General features: G+C 38.6%; 1 protein-coding gene across 2 annotated transcripts in view; it reads right to left on the reverse strand.

Moving 5' to 3' along the window:
* The window catches only part of MAP3K15 (mitogen-activated protein kinase kinase kinase 15), an 81,017-nt gene that overhangs the window by 55,820 nt on the left and 5,807 nt on the right, over positions 1–19,390 (reverse strand). For both annotated transcript variants that reach the window (XM_058825317.1, XM_058825316.1), the window contains exon 2: positions 339–478. In XM_058825317.1, coding sequence (XP_058681300.1) covers positions 339–478 — 140 coding nt within the window. The remainder of the gene's footprint in view (positions 1–338; positions 479–19,390) is intronic.

The raw sequence follows: 19,390 nt of genomic DNA on the forward strand, positions 1-19,390 counted from the left end.
CTTGTTCAAGTTATTATTATACAGGCAATAACTTTTTCTTACATGTAGTCTAATTAAAAGAGGGAAAGGAAGGAAAAAATTGGACCTGTACTCTCAATTCCAAGTCTAACTACCTGAAGAAAAATTAGTACCACACTATGAAGCTTTTCTTACAAAAACGTGCATTTATTTATTCTATTATTACTGTTTTTGCTAATAGTTGCTTTTTCTTGGCAGGATTTAATTATACAGCTATCAGGAATTACATTAAATGTAAGTTTCAAAAAAACACAAACATCTGTAGGATCAGGTATAAAGATATTTCTGAAATGAAGCAGATTGTGAAGTGAGAACCTTACTTTGAGAGACTGAGCAGTGTCAGCATCAGTGTCATGGTAAAGAATAACATTATTGGCCATGTCAAAGCTTTCACGCACGCCAAGGTGGTAGAACAGTGATGGTTGCTTGGAAATATCACTCATGTCCACAACTGCAACATCTGAAATGAGAGAAGTGGAAAACAAGAGACAATGCTAAAAAAAATAATAATCTTAAACCCAATTTTAATCTTACACAGGATTTAAAATAAATCCTGAAATTACACACTGAACAGACAAAGGCAACATTTTCAAATAAGGGTCATTTTCTTATGAGAGAAGTAGATTTTATTCTTCATATAAAAGATAAGAGCCACTCATGAAATTATCAGTGTTACATTAACTGGGAGGCTGAGTTTATCACTCCTGCTTAAGGTTTTGAAATCACACCATCAGGAATGCCTTGGGTAAAAAAGCAATTTTGCATTTGCTCCCTGAGGCCTGACAGCATGAATACCCATAGGACAGAAGTTTCAAATATTCAGGATGGAACATCTAAAAATAATAATGTAAATTAGAAAACCAGGGTAAACTGTGAGACCAAGTTTATTTTAAGAGGCTGAGGTTTAAAGAATGGGAAATTCCTAAAGAGTAGAAAAAGAAATTACTCTGAAAATTGACTCTAAAGGCTACAGGCAAGATTTTCAAGATGGGGGCACAGCAATGAGGGAATTCAATCACAAGTAGACAAGCAAGACTTCCACTGCTCTTCTTTAGTGTTCCAGTCAGAAATGAAAGTCAGAAACACAAGTAAGAACATTTACATCTGTGCAAGAAGAGCTGTGCAGAGAGCTAACAAGAAATATCCCATATTATGCAGAACAGCTGAGATACAGACAAAAGATTCTGAGTTCACCATTTTGTTCTCATATAGACCTAAACAGCAATGCAGGAAGAAGGGGTAACTAGAGAAGAGGACACTTAATGCTGAGTTTTTATTTCTTGATCCTTATATCCATATATATTCCTAAGACAATTTTGCTCTGAAGTTTTTTAGAGGTCTGTATCTATATGTCTGTCTGCTTTCACCACTTTGGGATACATAAACTGAAATCCAAAGTATTCATAAGAATAGAGCCTTAGCATTGAAACCACAGGGGTGTCTGAGGTTCAAAACAGATTCCAGAGACTCAGTGCAGCTGGGCAGTAAATTCTGTGTCTCTGGAGGGGTAACAGACAGTGCCTGGTACATACAGGGAAAGACAGAAGGGTGAGCTGCCAGTAAACAAGAAATCTAAAAGCAGGTCTGATGGCTGAGACCCAAATGCAGCAGCCAGTTAACCTTGGTTGCACCAAGGTCACACATCACAAGAATCAATACTCCATACTTAGTAGGCAGTTTCTTGGAAAAACCTGCCATGAATATATGCTCCTGTACAATTCCATCAGCCTATTCTGACACACCACACGGAGGTCAGCCAGTCCCTTGGATTACTATGAGACTCCTGTTAAAACACAAGGAACATTTTGAGTCTAAAGACCTGCTTCAAGACCAAAACATCACTGTTCAGGAGCAAAACCAAACAAACATAAAAAACCCCAAACCCCAAAATATCCCAAACCCCAACACACAAAAAAAATCCAAATGCACCTCCCTCACCCACCAAAGAAACAAAACCCTGGCACAAAACCATGGCATAAGAAAATCCCCTTATTCATATAAAACTCAAATCCTGTATCATCTACAGATGATCTTTCCAGCTCCAATGTTTAGCCAGCTGTCTGCAGCATGAATAAAATTCTAGTATTGCACACTGTAATGTTATGTAAACTGAGAGAGGCCATGTAAGCTTGAAGAAGTAAAACTCAGCTCCACAAACTCAACAGAATCAAGATTACCCCAATATTTCCAAATCCTTTTGGAAAACTAAATATATAAATTATCTATATGTAAAACTAAAAAATAAATTATCTATAGAACAAATTCAAGAGAAACTAACAAGCAGACTGAGAATCAAATACCATCTAGGAAAAAAAAAATTAGGAGCTTGGATGGTTTTTATTGCTTGCATAAGAGTGTTTCTGGGGAATCAGCATACTGTGAAATCAAAATCATCGCCCTGGCAAGGGAAATCAGATAATGCAGTGTTATAGTGTACAGATATTGCATTTTACAATACAATGTGAGCAATGATTTGTAACAGAGTTCATTGAAACAGGGCTGTACACAGATCATTGCCACATCTGGTCTACAACTCGTCTCCAGTTGATTGCTGCTCCATAGCCATGTAAGTGGAATCAAAAATACATGACATGGACATAAGAACAGAAATAAGCACCTCCACTTAAAAGGATAGTTATTCATCCCTTAGATATTAATTCACACATGATAAAAAGATTTATGAGAACAGGTTTTCCTTGCTTATTCACACCTCACAAACATAGGCGTAAATAAGATAAAATAAAAATAAATCCAAATGAAGAGTAGCAGAGATGAAGATGTATCACAAAAATATGCATGCAAGGTAAGAAAAAGCTCCAGGAAGATAACTGAGTAGATTCAGTTTGAGCATGGGAGTCAAGGAATGACACAGAAGTCAATGACAGCGGACAGAGGCAGAGCACGTGACATGCTCCTGGCTGTGGGCTAAGCAGAGATGAGAAGCTGCAATCCTTTGGAGCTCTCCAAGTGCTCCTTCAGGAGTAACAGCAGCAGCCTTGGAGCACGGAGGAAAAAGAACCACTTGCAAAGAAGCTTTACTAACGTGCTAGTGAAATGCAGCACGAGCACAGAGGGCCCATGAAATTAATGCAAATTTGGGTGGAGAAAGTATGACCCACAGTAAACACTTATAAAAGCAGTGGATGCCTGGGATGCACCCAGTGCATGGGGGGCTGAGAGTGCTCAGTGTCACTTATGGCTGGGTCTAAGCACACTCCCCAGAACTACTGTTCTCAGGGGTACATATCTCCTCTTGGAGTAAGGCAGTTTTGTGAATGAACAAAGCTAGTATGCAACACCAAAAATACTTCTGTTTCAGTTATCTGGCATTTTTCTCATGATTTACACCAAATTTCTTCATTTACACCTCTTTAAAACAAGACATGGGGCCCTGCACTTCAACCGTGCATTTAGAATGGCTGATAAGAGAGATAAGAATTTCCTAAAACTTCCAGAGACACACTAAAAGAAATAACTTCAACACTAGTATGTGCTTTGCAAATTTTGATTTATGAATAGAAACATAAGTCAATCAGAGTTCATTCTCAACTCCCATTCCCCATAACAAAAGAGCCTGGTCAGCCAAATGTACTTCTGGACTTCCCTTGACTAATTTAGGTTCAACCTCCATTTCAGACAGGGGTGAAGCAAAAGCTAATGGCAATTTTTATCAACTCTTATCACACATGAGAAATGTTATGTGATAATGAAATATTTCACACAGGTCTAAACCACCAATGGAGAGAGTTTCCTACGTTCAGAAGGAAAGAGAGCAGGGGAAGGTACAGCCTCTCTAGAAGGACAGAAGGCTTCCAAATGAAAATCTGTACAATGCATCCACCAGATGCAGTAGAGGCATGGGGATGTGATTAATGTTGCATATGACAATTTCAAATTATTCTGGAATAGAATATTTAAACTTATGGCTTTTCTGCATTAGCAACTCGTGTTCAAAAGAGCATACCCATAAAAATGTGTTCTCCCTCATTTCTTCTTAAGCATTGCATATAATTTCAACTCATTTTATCCTCTAGTAGTTTCCCATGAGACTATTTTCATCCTCAAAGTAGTCAATTCTTGTCATGAACCCAAAAACTGATCTCAATCTATTATGTGATTGCAGTTCATTTGTCTAGGCTTTTGTTTCCACTGTAAAATGATAATGGTATGTGTGTATTTGTAGAGCATTAAGGTAATTCAGAACTATTGCTTATACAGTCTTGATTAGGTCTCTGCATTGTTGCAGCAGATGACACCTAATTCATTTCTTATACTACAGTTTACATATTTTAACATTAGTGTGTCTACCAGAGCAGAGACAAATAACTGTGAAAACTGAAATGAAGATTAGAGATCATTAACTGTGGTAAAATAGGAGACTATGAAACTAATAAATAATTCAACATGGAAAACATTATTAAACAGATTAAGACCAAGGGACTTATTTCTCTATTTGGAAATCCACCTGAAGACATCATACAATTAATGATCTAAATAAATCACAAGTCTTCGCACGGCTTTTTTATGATTTATGGAATTGTTAGCAAAAGGACAATTTTGGCATCAGATTTTGGGATCTGTAAGTTAAAAAGTAATAAACAGAAGAAAATTAAGAAATAGCCTGCAATATGCTGATAGTTAAATAGAATCTAGGAGGCCTAAGAGAAGAAAAAGTCTGCACTGCTTTCAACTTCTAATCTAAGACTGACCTCCGTGCAGAGCAAGAACCTTACTCCATTATTTTGGATTCATTATTTTTCAGCATTTGGAACCTTTCTAAACATAACAGATTTCAAATACACCCCTAAACTTAATGTGATAATAGAAATCATATTGGAGGGAAATGCACAACTCAGCCCTTTGCTATTCACTAGCACCCTGCAAATTATGAACCTTTACATTTGTATTGCTTCAGCTGATTGGCGACTTGCATCATAGTCAATAAGTAAAAAAATATGTAATTCCTTGAAAACCAGTCAAGAAAACTGTCAAATTCTTCAGAAGAACAACAACACTCCTAAAGAAAAAGAAATTAAAATCCTTAATTCAGGATATATATTCATTTTGATTTCTGCACAGCTCCTTAAAGAAGACAATACCAAAGTTTTCACAGGGAAATAACTATGGTAAAACTTGGTATATTTGAAAACTAGGAACCCTTTGCAGATTCCACTTCAGCTAAAACATAAGGGACACCACCCCATACTCCCAGAAACTGGGAAGCTCAAGGTAATAAAGCACATTGGTAGCAACTACTAACTGAACTGTTGAGGTGATTTTTCAGCACAGTTTGTTATACCAGCAAAGTGCCAGTGCCCTCCATTAGATCCTAGGCACAAGCCAATATTACTGTAAAAATACTGTCAACATTTGTGATGATATTATGGCTCTCATAATGAATCAAGTTTCATTTATATCTTAGTGCTTTATAATCATGGTATCCTGTAAAAATCTGCTTACTTTTCTCAGAAAAAAATATTGTTCCAATTAAAATACACAGCACCAAATTAAACCCAGATTGCTTCAGAAGCTGGAAGACTCAGGAGACAAAGCTGTTTTTTTTTAATTTAGGAACTTCTGGTATTTCAATTCAACTTTTTCAAGTTTGCAATACTACAGCATGAACTTTGCTAACATCACTGGTTTGCTACAGGGCCAGAATTGGTAATAAAAATAAAAACCAAGGAATCAGTAATGATTTGTCCAGCAATACAGATTTGTATATGTTATAATCACATTAAACAGCATTTTAAAAACAACTTCATATATTTCAGGCTACACTTAGCTTCTTGTAGGTAAAAACCAAGTGCTGCACTTCTGTGCAGCACTAATACTAAAATTAAAATTAACTGCATTAGTTCAGAAATTGCTTAGGAAGCATCTTTAAAAAAAAAAAAAAAACACTGTTTTATAAGCTGCAACTTTTGCAAAGGAGTCTGGAGTGGCTGGAGCCCTGACTGCAAATTCCAGCCTGCTGCTACCTCAGGACAGGAAACACAAGCATGCACAGTGCATGTCTGAAACCTTCTGATGCACGGAGGGCACTTCCTTTGACAGGGTGTTTAGTTCACAGGCAAAAGGAAGTGCTTCAAAGGACAGGAAAAATAAGAATTAAATTAGGTATACTAGTGTGGGAAAAAAATTTCTTTCTGTTCACATATAGTAAGCACTGAAAAAAAAGTGACATTATCAGGTTTTATTGATGACACCAACCACAAATTGGAGAAAAGAAAACTTAAATACTAGCCAAATAATTTTTAATGCACTGTTTTAAATTTATTGTTATTTTGAGAAGATAACACAGAGAATTCCAGTTCTAGTACATTATCCATATACTATAAAATGAAGCAAAATCTAAATTTAAGTTATATCTTATACTTATATCTTACTTTTCACAGCTTTAATGGATTTGTCAAGTGTTTTGGGAATTCTGAAAACCTGGGCATCAAGTGGCAAAAATTCTAAAAGGTTCTTTTCCATGGTTTGTCTGTTTGCTCAGAAAAATACAAGAAGTGTTGTAAAGTGGTAATTTCAGACTTGTGCTGTTTTTAAAAAATAGAGCAACACCTCTAATTTTTGTTCTCAGACTGAGATTGTCATTTGCATTTTACTTAATTGTGGCATTACATCTGCAACAGGCTTTATGCTATAAAGTGATTTACTATAGACAAAGGCCAGCACACCCCAAAATGTGTCACCACTTCTCACACCAAGCAATATGGAAGGCAACCATGAAGTACCTAACAATTATAAAAGCCAGCAGTCTTAGAACCACAAACACAGAGGGGAAAGCCATACCTCTCTTTTGCATTTCCTCTTTTTTATGTGTCAAATCTTGCCCTGGAAACCAGTTTCACATCCTTCCCTGTGAAACTGCTCTGCTCAGTACATGTGAATGAAGAATGCTGAAGATGAACTACGTATTAAATGAGGAGCAGCAGCATTCTTGACTAAGGAAAGTTTGCTGTTAAATAACTTTCCTGAAAGGACCAGGCAAATCCTGAGCTCTGCTACTGCTGGGAAACAAAAAATCTTTTAATTTTTCAGATGAGCCTTTTCACTGCCCAGAAGCATTACTAACTGTAGCAATTCAAATGATTGCTTTACTCCACTTAACACACAACACATCAACACGGGCAAAGTCCCACCTCCAGAGACAATTCTAGGAACAGCTGTGGTAAGCAAAGTGGGCCAGCTGGGCTTTGTGTGGAAAGCAGACACATCCATGTAAAGGAGGAGGAAGAGGAGGAGGAGGAATAGCTGACAACCGAATGTGTTTCTAACCATAGCATCAGGATGGTGCTAGAAAGTCCTTTCATGTGGCCCAGCAAGGCAGCTCCTCCTTCCTGTGCACATGAAAAGTTTGGAACACTCAAACTCAATCCTCTCAGATCCCAGCACAAAAAGCTGAAATAATGCAGGTTTTAAACTACCAGAATGGTTAAAACTTACCAAGAAAAATTGTAGCACTTACAGTCTGATTACAGTCTGAAAGTGGAGGTAAGAAAGCTGGAACACTATTTTTCTCCTGTACAGATAACAGGAGTGCCTCGTACAGCTTCCAGTGAAAGCCCTGGGAGAACCCCCAGTGGCCTAAAATTGCACAGGAACGAGCGCTCTTCAGACAGCCTTGCTGCAGGTGGTGAAATGTGAAGTGCAAAGAAGCAGAAAACAGAATAATCCAGTCTATCAAAAACAGAGGCACGTCTAGCACATGGACTGAAACTAGTCATGAATTCAACCAGCACAGCATCATGTACACCGAGCCTGACAGCATTTTAATGTAGATAAAGAATACAAAACCTGTGTTTATTTTAAATATTTAGTGGAATCGTAACTAGAGAGAAACTTCTTGTTCTTGAGATCAGTTCTCACCTATAGTCTTTTGTCCTTTTGATTTCAAATTCTAGCTTTGGCAACCTTTGAAAATTTTAGTCTTAGGCTATCTTAGCAATACATGTACATTATACCATTCACTGGCAATTCTTATCCAGCAAAATCAGCCCTCAGATGATACTGTGAAAATCAGACAACCATGCAAAACAACAGAACAGCTAAGACTGAGGGGCCAATGCTCATCTCTGGCTTTTGTAATTGTGTACAAACCCCCCCTTTCATACAAACAGCTCCACAATAGGGTTACATTCAGACCTGAACATTGCAGCCAGAAATCACGTTAGTGCTGTGGTGTTACTTTACAGATACTGCATCTTTCATCTGTCCTCTGGTACATGGAACACACACTAAAAATAGAATTAGAACATATTTTTCATGCTTCAGTGGCATTTATTGCAACTCAGGGAAACTAGTATCTTAAAACAACTCATTTTTCTAAAACACAACAAAGTATTTGTGCCATATTTATAATTAATACATATTCCTTAATAGCTAAACGTCTGTTCCAAAAATTACATCACCCAAGAGACTACACTCTAGTTGAGAGGAACAGAACAAATTACAGCAGGTGAGCAACACTGCCAGTTCTAGGAATTGATCTGTAGCCTAAGTTCTCATTTATTTTTATGATTTGAGGTTTTCTTATTCATTAGATACATTATCTAAAGCTTTTCAAATTTTTGCCCTGAAATTGCATTTTAGGAACTATTCTGTCAAATGGAAACAAGGACACTTCCAAAAATGCTTTGACAGCAAAAGCTTTAACATTTTCGATACTTCTTAAATACTATTAAATTCACAGCAAAACTAAGTTTCAAACAGGGCAAGACACTGTATTAAAAGAACAGGGCAATTCTACTGATCTAGAAAAGCAAAAATTGTGCCAATAGAATGCCTATGCTTATTATTTCTTTAACAGATCTTCAGGGAGAATCTTTCAGACTCTGCCAAATCAGAATACAACCAGCACCCACAAGAACTGGCACGGGGAGAAAAGTAATGCAGTTAATGAATGCAGTTAATGTAATACAGAGGCATCCAAGCTCAGAATGTGTTTTTAATGCTTTGCACAAGTATGAAGAAGAAAAATATTGTATGATTGGAAACACCTGATAATAACCTCTCTCAGAAGATAGCATAATTTGTGACTTTTTTGGTCTTTTTTTTTTTACAGTTGGCAGTTTAGGGAAAGAAGGAAACAAAGACCTAATCCTCAAAGAACTCTTCTTTAAATGTTGAATTGCAGAAGTTAGGAAATATATAATTCACTGTAAACAGTACATGCCTAGGCTTAGAAATTGCTTAATATTTTCCATGACAAAGCTTTGCTTTCAGTCCTTTTTAACTTTGCCAGTCTTTGCTTCAGGTTGTTGGGTTTTGTTTCTTCCTTTTTTCTTTTAAGAGATTTAATCCAAACCAACTCAAGTCATTTTGAGACTGCATTGGAAAACTTATTTTCCTGGCAACTGTTAAACACCCTCTCATGCCAAATAAAGCAGTTTTCAAGCACCAAATCAGAAATTTGTCAGATGGGTGAAGCTGTTTGGAAGTAACTCCTCTCAGCCCCATGAAATGCTGTTCGTTCCAAAGCAAAGTTTGGGCAGTGAGCTGCTCAGAGTCACAAGGGAGATGCTTGGTCTCAGGTGAGCCTGTTGTCACTGCCTCCATTGTCAGCACAGAGAGAGCAGAAGCACTTTTCCAGCCCCATTCCCCTCATCTGTCAGAAGCCAACTTCAGGAGATGAACGAGATGAACTTCAGCCCAGAAGTGCCAGTTTCTCTCCACTGCCCACGAGGGGAATCCAGGCAACTGCAGACACCCACACTGAAGGTGTTCAGTGCCCCTTCCACAGAGCCTCACAGCTCTGCTTTGAGGATTTTATCAACCACTAAGGCACTCCAGACTAAGAAATAGATAATCTCAGCAGATGCTTCCCTAGATGTGTTCCCATCAGTTAACCAACAAATGGCCAGTGGAGAAGGACTATAAATCTTTCTCATCAGTACTTTACTCACATTCTCTCTACCTGTGAGAGAGGAAGGACTGTCACAATTCAAATCCTCACCTAAGACTTCTAGGGATCTCTCAAACACCTAACTCTTGCTAGAGTTTTCCATAAATTGGGAGCTCATTTGTGAGTCCCAGTTTACAATGTTGTTTGTTTTGGCACTCACTGTTATACAACTGTGGGGATGACTCACATCTTTAAGAGGTGTTTGTGCATGTGCTATCTCAGCCCAGGGTCTTTCCTCTTACTCATATAACCTGTTTAATTACATTGAAGCATTGACTATAACCTCCCCATCTATGGAAGAAGTTTACAAATTAATTAAATTTTCACAAAAATACCTTCAAGCCAAATATAAGCATTACATTTCCCTGCAAGACAAAGTCATTAATATAAAAGCTAGTAATAGACTTAAGCTTCTATTTTTATTTTTTTTCCTTTCATACCATAGCTTGTGAGGTCCCAGGAACAACAAAACCTCAAGTCTGAGGGAGTTAAATCACAGCAGTGTGAGAGGTTGAAGTCAAAAAGATTATGTCCACACTGTCTCTGGAAACTCACAGCACAGACCCCTTTACACAACCTCCCTTCCTTGAGGAAGGATTGTAAAAATTTACCCATTCTGGGACCACAGTCACAGACCTTTATTTACCAACCACAATCAAATCAGGTGGATGCTGCCAAGATCTACACATTGGTAAACAATGCATTATAGAATTTGTGACATGCACAAGAGACTGTTATTTATACCATTTCTTGTAAATCTACATTGTTCAAGATCCCAGGTTAGGAACTGAGAGAGATCTCATTGCTTGCATCTTAGCTTTTTCAGTGCTTTTGTGGCTCAGGCAGATGAACCTGCAAGTCCTACCTCCTTCACATGATCCACTAAGTCTCTCTCATTGTCCTCTTCTCTCCTTATCCATCAACCTGCACAGTAGCAGACAGAAGCTCTGTCAGTGTAGCTGATCAGTCCTGTGAGTGGTATCAGCTACCAGCTTCACACTATTGTCCTGGTAAAGTACTTGAAGAAACTGTTAAACTAACAATTGAAAGAAATAACAGCTAAAAACTTAATTTCAGGACAACTCACTTTTCACATATTGTGTAACAAAAGACATTTGCATCTGTAACTTAAAAATCCAGTTCTGTAAATAGTGAAAAAGATTCTAGGTTGAGATGGTACACATCTCTTAGAATCATCCCTACTGAATTATAATCATATTTCATGAATGCCAGAATGAAGTATTTATATTTTAAAATTACTGTTATTTAAACCTCGTAAACATGCTCCCAGCACAAGTAAAATGGGGAAGAAAGACAAAGCAGTTTGCTATTTCAGGTTGACGTCAATCACTTGACCATGTATAGTGTAAAAAGCAAAAACTATTAATCACTACAAGTTTCAGGATAAATAATCCTTCCTTTATATATACTGTGAACTACTCTATCATAGATAGACAGGTAGATGGACAGATAGAGATGCTGGCTACCTAACTACAGTTAAAATAAACTGAAGACTTTTAGCATTCTAATAATTTTTTTTAAACACAGCTGTGCTGTTTTTGGGTGAGATAGAGTAAATTTTCTTTTCTTTTTTTTCATTGCCATTTTAAACCCTATGTTCTGGCCCAAAGGGAGCAGGGGTGCAGATTTTAACAGATACACCTTTACATGGCTGCAACCATGAGTTACATGTCATAAAAACTGCTTATAGCAGGAACCACTGGAGGAGAAGCCTTACAAGAAGCAGTGCAAGTGCAGCAGTGACCCAACCTGAGCTGGCCTTGGTGCCAATAACACAACACAAACAACTTTTGCCTTATGTGAAACTGTCCTCTTCTCAACCCACGAGCTGTTTCACTTTTACTCTTCCAGTTCTCTCTCCAAGCCTGCTGGTGAGGAAGTGACAGTGAGTGGTGTTTAGCTCCTGCTGGGATTACCCCATGAGAACAGCTCAGGGCACACCAGTGACTGTGGGGCTCGTGGGGAACAGAGCAGTTCCCATCAGCCTCACTGGCTGCTGACTTAAGCAATGACACCGTGACAGAGGCTGACAACATTGCAGGAATGAAAAGGGCATTATCATGGCTTAAGCAGCTGAATGCTTGCCTGTGGAACTGAATTCCATACCTGCTTCTTCCTACCCCACAGCTGCTAACCTAGTCAGATAAACTGGGATTTCAGAGATGGGGTTTCTTGACCATGCAGTTATTAAGATTCTGAGTTTCAGAAGAAAAAAAAATACCCCACTGAAACAGAAACAGTGATTTTGAAAAACAGAGCCCTCATTTGAAAGGTACTTGCTAACAAACCAAATTCCTTCAGAGAGAAGAAAATTACTAATATTTTACCTAAGCAATTCCCTTCTATCATCCTACTGTAACTTGGTACAACTTAGAACTTGAATAGTCTCTGATTCAGCATCTGCAGTCTTCCACCTGCAGAATAGCTGAGCATCTACAGAACAATCAGTATGCCTGATTCATACCTCAAAAAGACAGGTATTTCATTTTTCATTCACCCTTTATATACAAATAAATAGTAAAGAAGCAGCATTTTAAACTTCCCAAAGAGTACTTGAATAAGCCACATTTGTCTCCTTAGTTTTCTGTTCACAGATGTAGACAAATGAAGATTCCAGAGGTTGCTCATTTCTTGCTTTAAATCAGAACACTGAAAAAAACACTTATCAGTCACAGATGATCTGAAGACACCTGTTCAATAATTTTCCCTGTTTATATACTCTCAGTATATTAGAAATTTTGATATAGATGTCAGACTGACATAATGAGTAACTGTCGTAACTGTCTCACATCACACATACTTTTCACTATGCCGAGTCATTAAGAATAGCACTTTTTCCTAATTTTTTTCACAAGCCAAAGAACCTACTAATTCTCCAGGACATTTTTCTGCCCTATTTAGTATCAGAGAAGAAAAGAAACAGCAGAGTAAATGAAAAGCAGGCAGCTCACACTTGCCTGCTGCACCAGCAGTGTGCTAGGCTCACACCAAACCATTTCCACAGCAGTGCTCTAGAGTGGAGCCACACAGCCCCAGAGAGCACAGAGAAAAAACACCCCAAGCCTGAACCTAATCTGAACCTTGCCTGCAATTGCGCGGGGGGTGGGTACATGGAATGAGAAAGGTGAACTTTATTTAACTTCTCCTGCACCTCTGCACTTCCTACACTGGATCAACAAAGGCAATCAAAGGGAATGAAGTACAGGGAAAAAAAGTTACATAACTGGATAACCTGGCCTAAGTGAAATTAAAGAGAGGATGAAATTCAACAAGGAACATTGTCCCTTTCTCACCAGCTGCAGTCAAATAAATTTTTAGGCCAAGAAGGTTAAATAAGCTTCAACCTTTTAGACATTTATCCAAACTAAACCATTTGAGAATCACCCATCATTTAATGTTGAATACCTTGGCTGGGGAACATAAAAAACCTGCTAAATCTGCACATCTCCCACAGGTCACACACACTGGCCAACAACATATATAAAAAAAAAAATTGGAGAAGTAAAATTATGCTGATCTTTATCTTATTATCAAAGAAATATAATAAGAAGAAAAGTAATCAAAATACAAGGAACTAAAATAGAAAAAATATTTCAGTACACTAAAGCTCATAAGTCTGGGTTAAACTAAGACCTTATTCCTTTCTTTATTTAAATATATAGCAAATAAAAAAAGTGAGACTTTCTTAGTCCGAATATCTTATTTTTTCCCAAATATGTTTTTTAAAATCAAATCAAGAGATGTCTCCATCATTAGCAATGGGAATTTTTATGTACTAAACTGAGATATCCCACCTCATAACTATATCACAGATTTCCTCTTTATGTTGATGGACTCCCATACTGTCATTTAGGACTCACATAAAGCACAGTAAGTTATGCACAGAAAAAAAGTTTATTGAGGAAAGGCAATATTATTAAAGTGCAAATGGAGATAAAGTTTACATGAAGCCAGGGCATCATCTGTGAGCCAAGAGACTTGCACTCACATACAGATACTGAGTCCTTGATACAACACTCCGGATGCTGGGCAGATGTGGATTCTCTCTGCTATTTTTATCTTTCCTGTAAACAGTACAAGCTTTACGTGCCAGTCTAAAAGACTGCATGTGCTACTGAAAAAATCCTGATGTACCACTCAATGCTGTAATTTAAAAAATTGGAAGCTTCCATTAAAAAATGAGAGAAATCAATTTCAAGACACTATGTAGAGATCAATAAAATCTAGAATTTTAGTAGAAGCTGGTCTTTCTAGAGTCATAGCCATTATCTACTTAGTCTTTACCTATTCTATAAATACAGCACATATATAATTCTATAAATTCCAGCATGTAGACAGAGAATATAAAGCATAAACACAGACTGTTTGTTATCACAATAGGGGAACCTATTCCCTAAGACCTCTATAGAATCAGAGGAATATTAGTACTTCCAAATGGTGATTTAGACAAAGTTAATCACATGAAATTGTGATTTTGCAACAAACGTCCAAACATGGTCTCCAGCATTTTCCACCTCAAAAACATGGAATGGTTTAGGTTGGAAGGGACCTCAAAGGTCATCTAGTTTCAACCCCTTTAACATGGGCAAAGACACCTTCACTAGTCCAGCTTCCTCAAGGCCCTGTCCAACCTGGCCCTGAACACTTCCAGGGATGGGGCACCCACAGCTTCTCTGGGCAGCCAGTGCCAGAGCCCTGCCACCCTCACAGTAAAGAATTGCTTCCTTATATCAATCTAACCCTGCCCCATTTTAGGTTAAACCATTCCCTCTTGGCCTATCTACAAGCCTGTGTAAAAGGCCCCTCTCCAGCTCTCTTGTAGCCTTCTTTAGGCACTGCAAGGTGCCATAAGGTTTCCCCAGAGCCTTCTCTTCTCCAAGCTAAACAGCCCCAACCCTCTCAGTCTGTCTTCACGGGAGAGGTGCTCCAGCCCTCTGATCACCTTCACAGCCTCCTCTGGGCTCGCTCCTACATTGGGTCCCACAGATCTGCAGGGATTCTCATCAGAATCCCCTCCCTCTCCCTGCTTTGGATGCAGCCCAGGGTGCAGTTGGCTCTCTGAGGTGCTGGCCCATGTCAAGTTTCTCTTCCAACAACATCCCCAGGCTAACCTGTACTTGGTCATGGTAAGAGGATGCAAGAAAGTTTAGATTTAAGATGCTAAATTCTGAATGTTCATCTTTAGAATTGTCCAAAATACCCAAAATTACAGAAATTAACATATTATTCTTCTCTAAATTTGTATTATACCATCACAGAGACACTACTGCAAAACTAGGAATCTGAAGAGGCATTAAAGGGTAAAAAAAATTTTTAAATAGTCAAGCATTCTTTTTTTTACTTGATCACAAGCCAGAAAGTCAAGACAGTTTCTAGTTTTCCCAAAACAATATGAAGACTTACCTAGTTTTGTTACTATAATAAGCAAAAAGCTAAGTTTATCAGTTTCCCAATTTAATTATCATGAAAACAAGAAATCCACCTCAACCATTTTCAGACTTCATTCTGATTTGAATACTTTCTCCAGTTGACAACATCACATAACTTGTCAGTTATCTTAAGCCCCATAAACAGCAGTAGGAAAAACAAGCACAGTGCCTGGCTTTGAGCTTGGTAATCATGTCCTCTTTTCAAACTGGGTTTAAAAAGACTGAAGCATACCAAACATCCACTGGCAAAGAAAATATCTGAAACACGTATCTAGCTGCAGAGAAGGCAGAGGTGATGCTGATAAAAGCTGACAGTTACTGTGTGAAACAGGATTGTGCACACAGAAGCCCTGCTAAGTAAGGCAGCCCAGAACCAAACAGTAACACAATTGTAAACATTAGCTTTTCTCCTGCAAATTTTTATTATCTACTAAGATTAGCACAACAGCAATGACTGGTCTAGCACTGTTAGAAAGCAACACACAGACTGAATAAAGCCTTGTACTGTTTTCATTTACCAGTTCCCAACCTCAGTTTCACCTTGTCACTCTCCAATCAAAGGCAAAACTAACAACGAATGTCTCCCTCAACACACAAATTAGCAGAAAGAAATTTCTTTCTTCAGCTTCTGTGAGTGAAAGGCAGCAACAATAGAGTTAATGCAGCTAATCTTCAGCTGAGGGAAATTATTATGGGCAGAGATTTTTCTGCAATAGAAAAAACCTGCAGCTTTTCTCTGACTAAGGCAAAGAGATACTTGATTCAACCCAATTTCTTGTGGCTGATCTAGCTACTAAATAGTTGTAAAAAATTTAAAGGGAAGGAGGCAGAAAGGACAGCAATCAAGTGGCAAATAATTCACTACCCTGAGTTTAAAAAAGTAACTTCCCTGTTATTTTCCCCATAATCAGTTCCATAGAATCTACCACTGCTTTTTGACGTGCTTGGAGGCATCAAAGTACCACTATTCATGGAAAGGACTGCCAGCACCAGTAGGAAACTGAAGAATTTTAGAGAAAGCTCATTATCATGCTGATTTACATGGAAGGTTGTTTGTTTTCCAGAACTAGTGTATTTTTGGCATACACTTCAAAAGGTTTAGAAATCATGTGGTAAACATCTATCATGTGATAAACACTTTTCAAATTGTTGAGAGGCCCTCGACCACCTGTGGTTGTGCTACAGTTCTGTGCATGAAGGGCTGTTTTACTGAACAGAATAAAATCCCACAAAATGCAAAGAATCCAGACACATTTCCCTCCATAACATGATGCAAAATAAAAAACTATTATACTGAAGCAGGGTTAAAAAAGCACTTCAAGATTTTTCTCCTTGTTTTTTGCTTTAAAGAGATATTGAAGAATTTTAAAACACAATTTAAGCATAAAAGCAGTACATACTAGAATAGACAGAGCTGTAAGTTCTGCTGTGATCAACTGGAGTACATCCCTTACTGCTGGATTTAGCTGTACCATCCCACATCAGCAGAAGGCTAGGGATGTAGTCCTAACAGTGTCATTACTGTTTCATTACATTTCAGATTTCTGCCTGTCATCAGAGCCCACTGCAGTTAAAGACAGACTGCTAACCAAGGCTGGGATCATTTACCTTCAATGTAATAAAAGCTAGGGTACACGTTTTAAAGTCGTGAATCCCATTGGGCTTTGCACTCCAAGACATAACAGCTGCTGAACTACTTAGACAAAACTTTAAATGCTCTGAAGTATTACCAAAGAATAGCTGAGAAGTTTCAATTCCACCACCTTGAACACACAGCAGAATCATTAACCTGATCAGGCTGAGTACTACGAAGGATAAAAAAAGCATGAGTGGCTTTCCATGACACAGCAATCCAGTACTTGTGTCAGAATTCATGTCTTCTCTTTGCAGAGAACAGTGATGCAATTTTTGCTCCTGGCACATTTCTATAACCAGCCCAACCTCCCAGGGAAAGGTGAAGAGATGTGCAGCACTTCTGAAAGAAGACAGGTGGGGTGAAATCATACTGTGAGACATGTTTGACCCATCAGCTGCCCACTGAGTCCCCCTGACCTCAGCTGACACAGGAGCTACGCTGTTTGTACCCAGCCTGTGCCAGGGGGCAGGACAAAGCAACAGCTGCAAGCCTCTCTTGGCTCTGCCTCAGGCACCCTTGCTGCTGTTCAAAGGTAGCCTGAGGCTAAAGCAATTCACAGCCCTCCTGAGGTGCATGGCAACCAGAGCCTACTGTGTTCACAGAGTTCAGCTGCAAGTGGCAAACCACATTGAGGCCCTCCTAAGAAAGACCCTACACTCATCTCAGCTGCCAAATGTTAGCCACACAACACCCTTGCAGCTGCTCCTCCACATGCATGGAAGCAGGAGCATGCCCTGAGTATCTCCAGAACACAGGTTTGCAGCCAGTTTGAATTTGAGGCTTGTGATGCTGACAGAAGATAGCTGGGCCATTGCATGTGACCTCCACACAGAGCCCCACAGCATCCCCCTTTCTGCAGCCCCTGATGGCAGTGAGGCTTGTTCCTAGGACTGGAACACCAGGTGAGGATTGCAGGAGGAACTGTCTGAATGTAAATTAATGCACTCCAGAGATGGGGGAGCCAAGATATTCAGGACTGACTTTGGTGCATGTTGGCCTGCAGAAGGGTACCAAATGCTGGCAGAGACTGGGCCAGCTGGTCTCCTGGTGCTGCAAGAACCTTCCAGGTGGAATTCCCTCCCAGCATGGAAGCCTGCAGCCTGAAGATGGGAAACACTGACTTTTTGATAGTGAGTGAAAACCAGTAAGATCCAGTCACAAGTGGAGATAAAATCCAAAAGCTGCTACATAGGTGCTTTGTTGCTTTGGAATGGTGAACTCTCCAAGGCTGAAGACTGTTGACCTGTACTTTTCTAGCCAAACCTGCTTATATTGTAAGCCTTTAGACATAAACTGTTGACCAAATCTGAGATAGTGGACCTAGCCACACCTAAACTCCTCTGAGTTTAGAAAATAAGGGGGTCCCATTGAAGCTCAGAACTGGAGAGACCATGACCCTATTGCACTATTATCTGTTTTAATAGATAATAGTTATTTACTTATTGTATTACAGCCTCATTACAGCAGTATTTAGACAATAAATTAGCAATAAATCAAATAATAATCATGCACATAATCACTATATCCTACTTCTTGTTCCTGGCCAAGAGCTGTTGACTACTCTGACACAAGTCCATCCTGAGGAAACCAAAACATCTTGAGTTCTCAACTCGGTTTTGCACAAGTCCTTACAAGTCAGAAGACCTTTACCTCAAGGCAAACCAGGAACTTACCTTTACGATCCTGTAAAGGCTACCTTTTAACTAGCATGTGCAAGTGTGTTCAATTACTTACCTTTTAACTAGGATGTACAAGCATAATTTAACAATTAAAAAAGCTTACACTGATAAAAAAGATTACACTGATAAAGGAAGAGCATGACTGCAGAACATAATATGAGCTACCACATATCTACCATAATCTATTTTATGGAGGATGGAAATTAAAGCAATGTAATTAACCCACATAACCTTTATTCTTGTTTAACCTAATTTTGAGACTGCAGGTCTAAGAGAAATGATTCTTATGAAGAACATGCTACACACAGCACAGCAAGACTGAGCAAGCATGCATTCACTGCAAAGGAGATGAGTGGCTGGGAGTCACTGAAAGCCAACTTGAAATGCAAAAGGCAGAACTGAAGATCTGCTTGCCAGCATCTCACAGCCAAATGGCACAGTAGATTCCTTCAGAGCAAATGAGGAACTACATGAAAAATGTTTGCATATACTTCTTAAAAAATAAATAAATAAAAGGACCTTTAGAATTTGCAGACTGCTATGCATAGCCAGCACAGTTCTTTCCTCCTATCAGAGGATAAAAAAATTCAATCAGAAGAACATTCACTGATATGAAGAAATCCAGAAAATGCTGCCAGTTTCATTTTTTAAAAAATAAATTAAACAATATTACAAACAACCAAAACCCACTTTACTG

The sequence above is a fragment of the Ammospiza caudacuta genome, chromosome 2 (assembly GCF_027887145.1).
Source record: "Ammospiza caudacuta isolate bAmmCau1 chromosome 2, bAmmCau1.pri, whole genome shotgun sequence".
NCBI lineage: Eukaryota > Metazoa > Chordata > Aves > Passeriformes > Passerellidae > Ammospiza > Ammospiza caudacuta.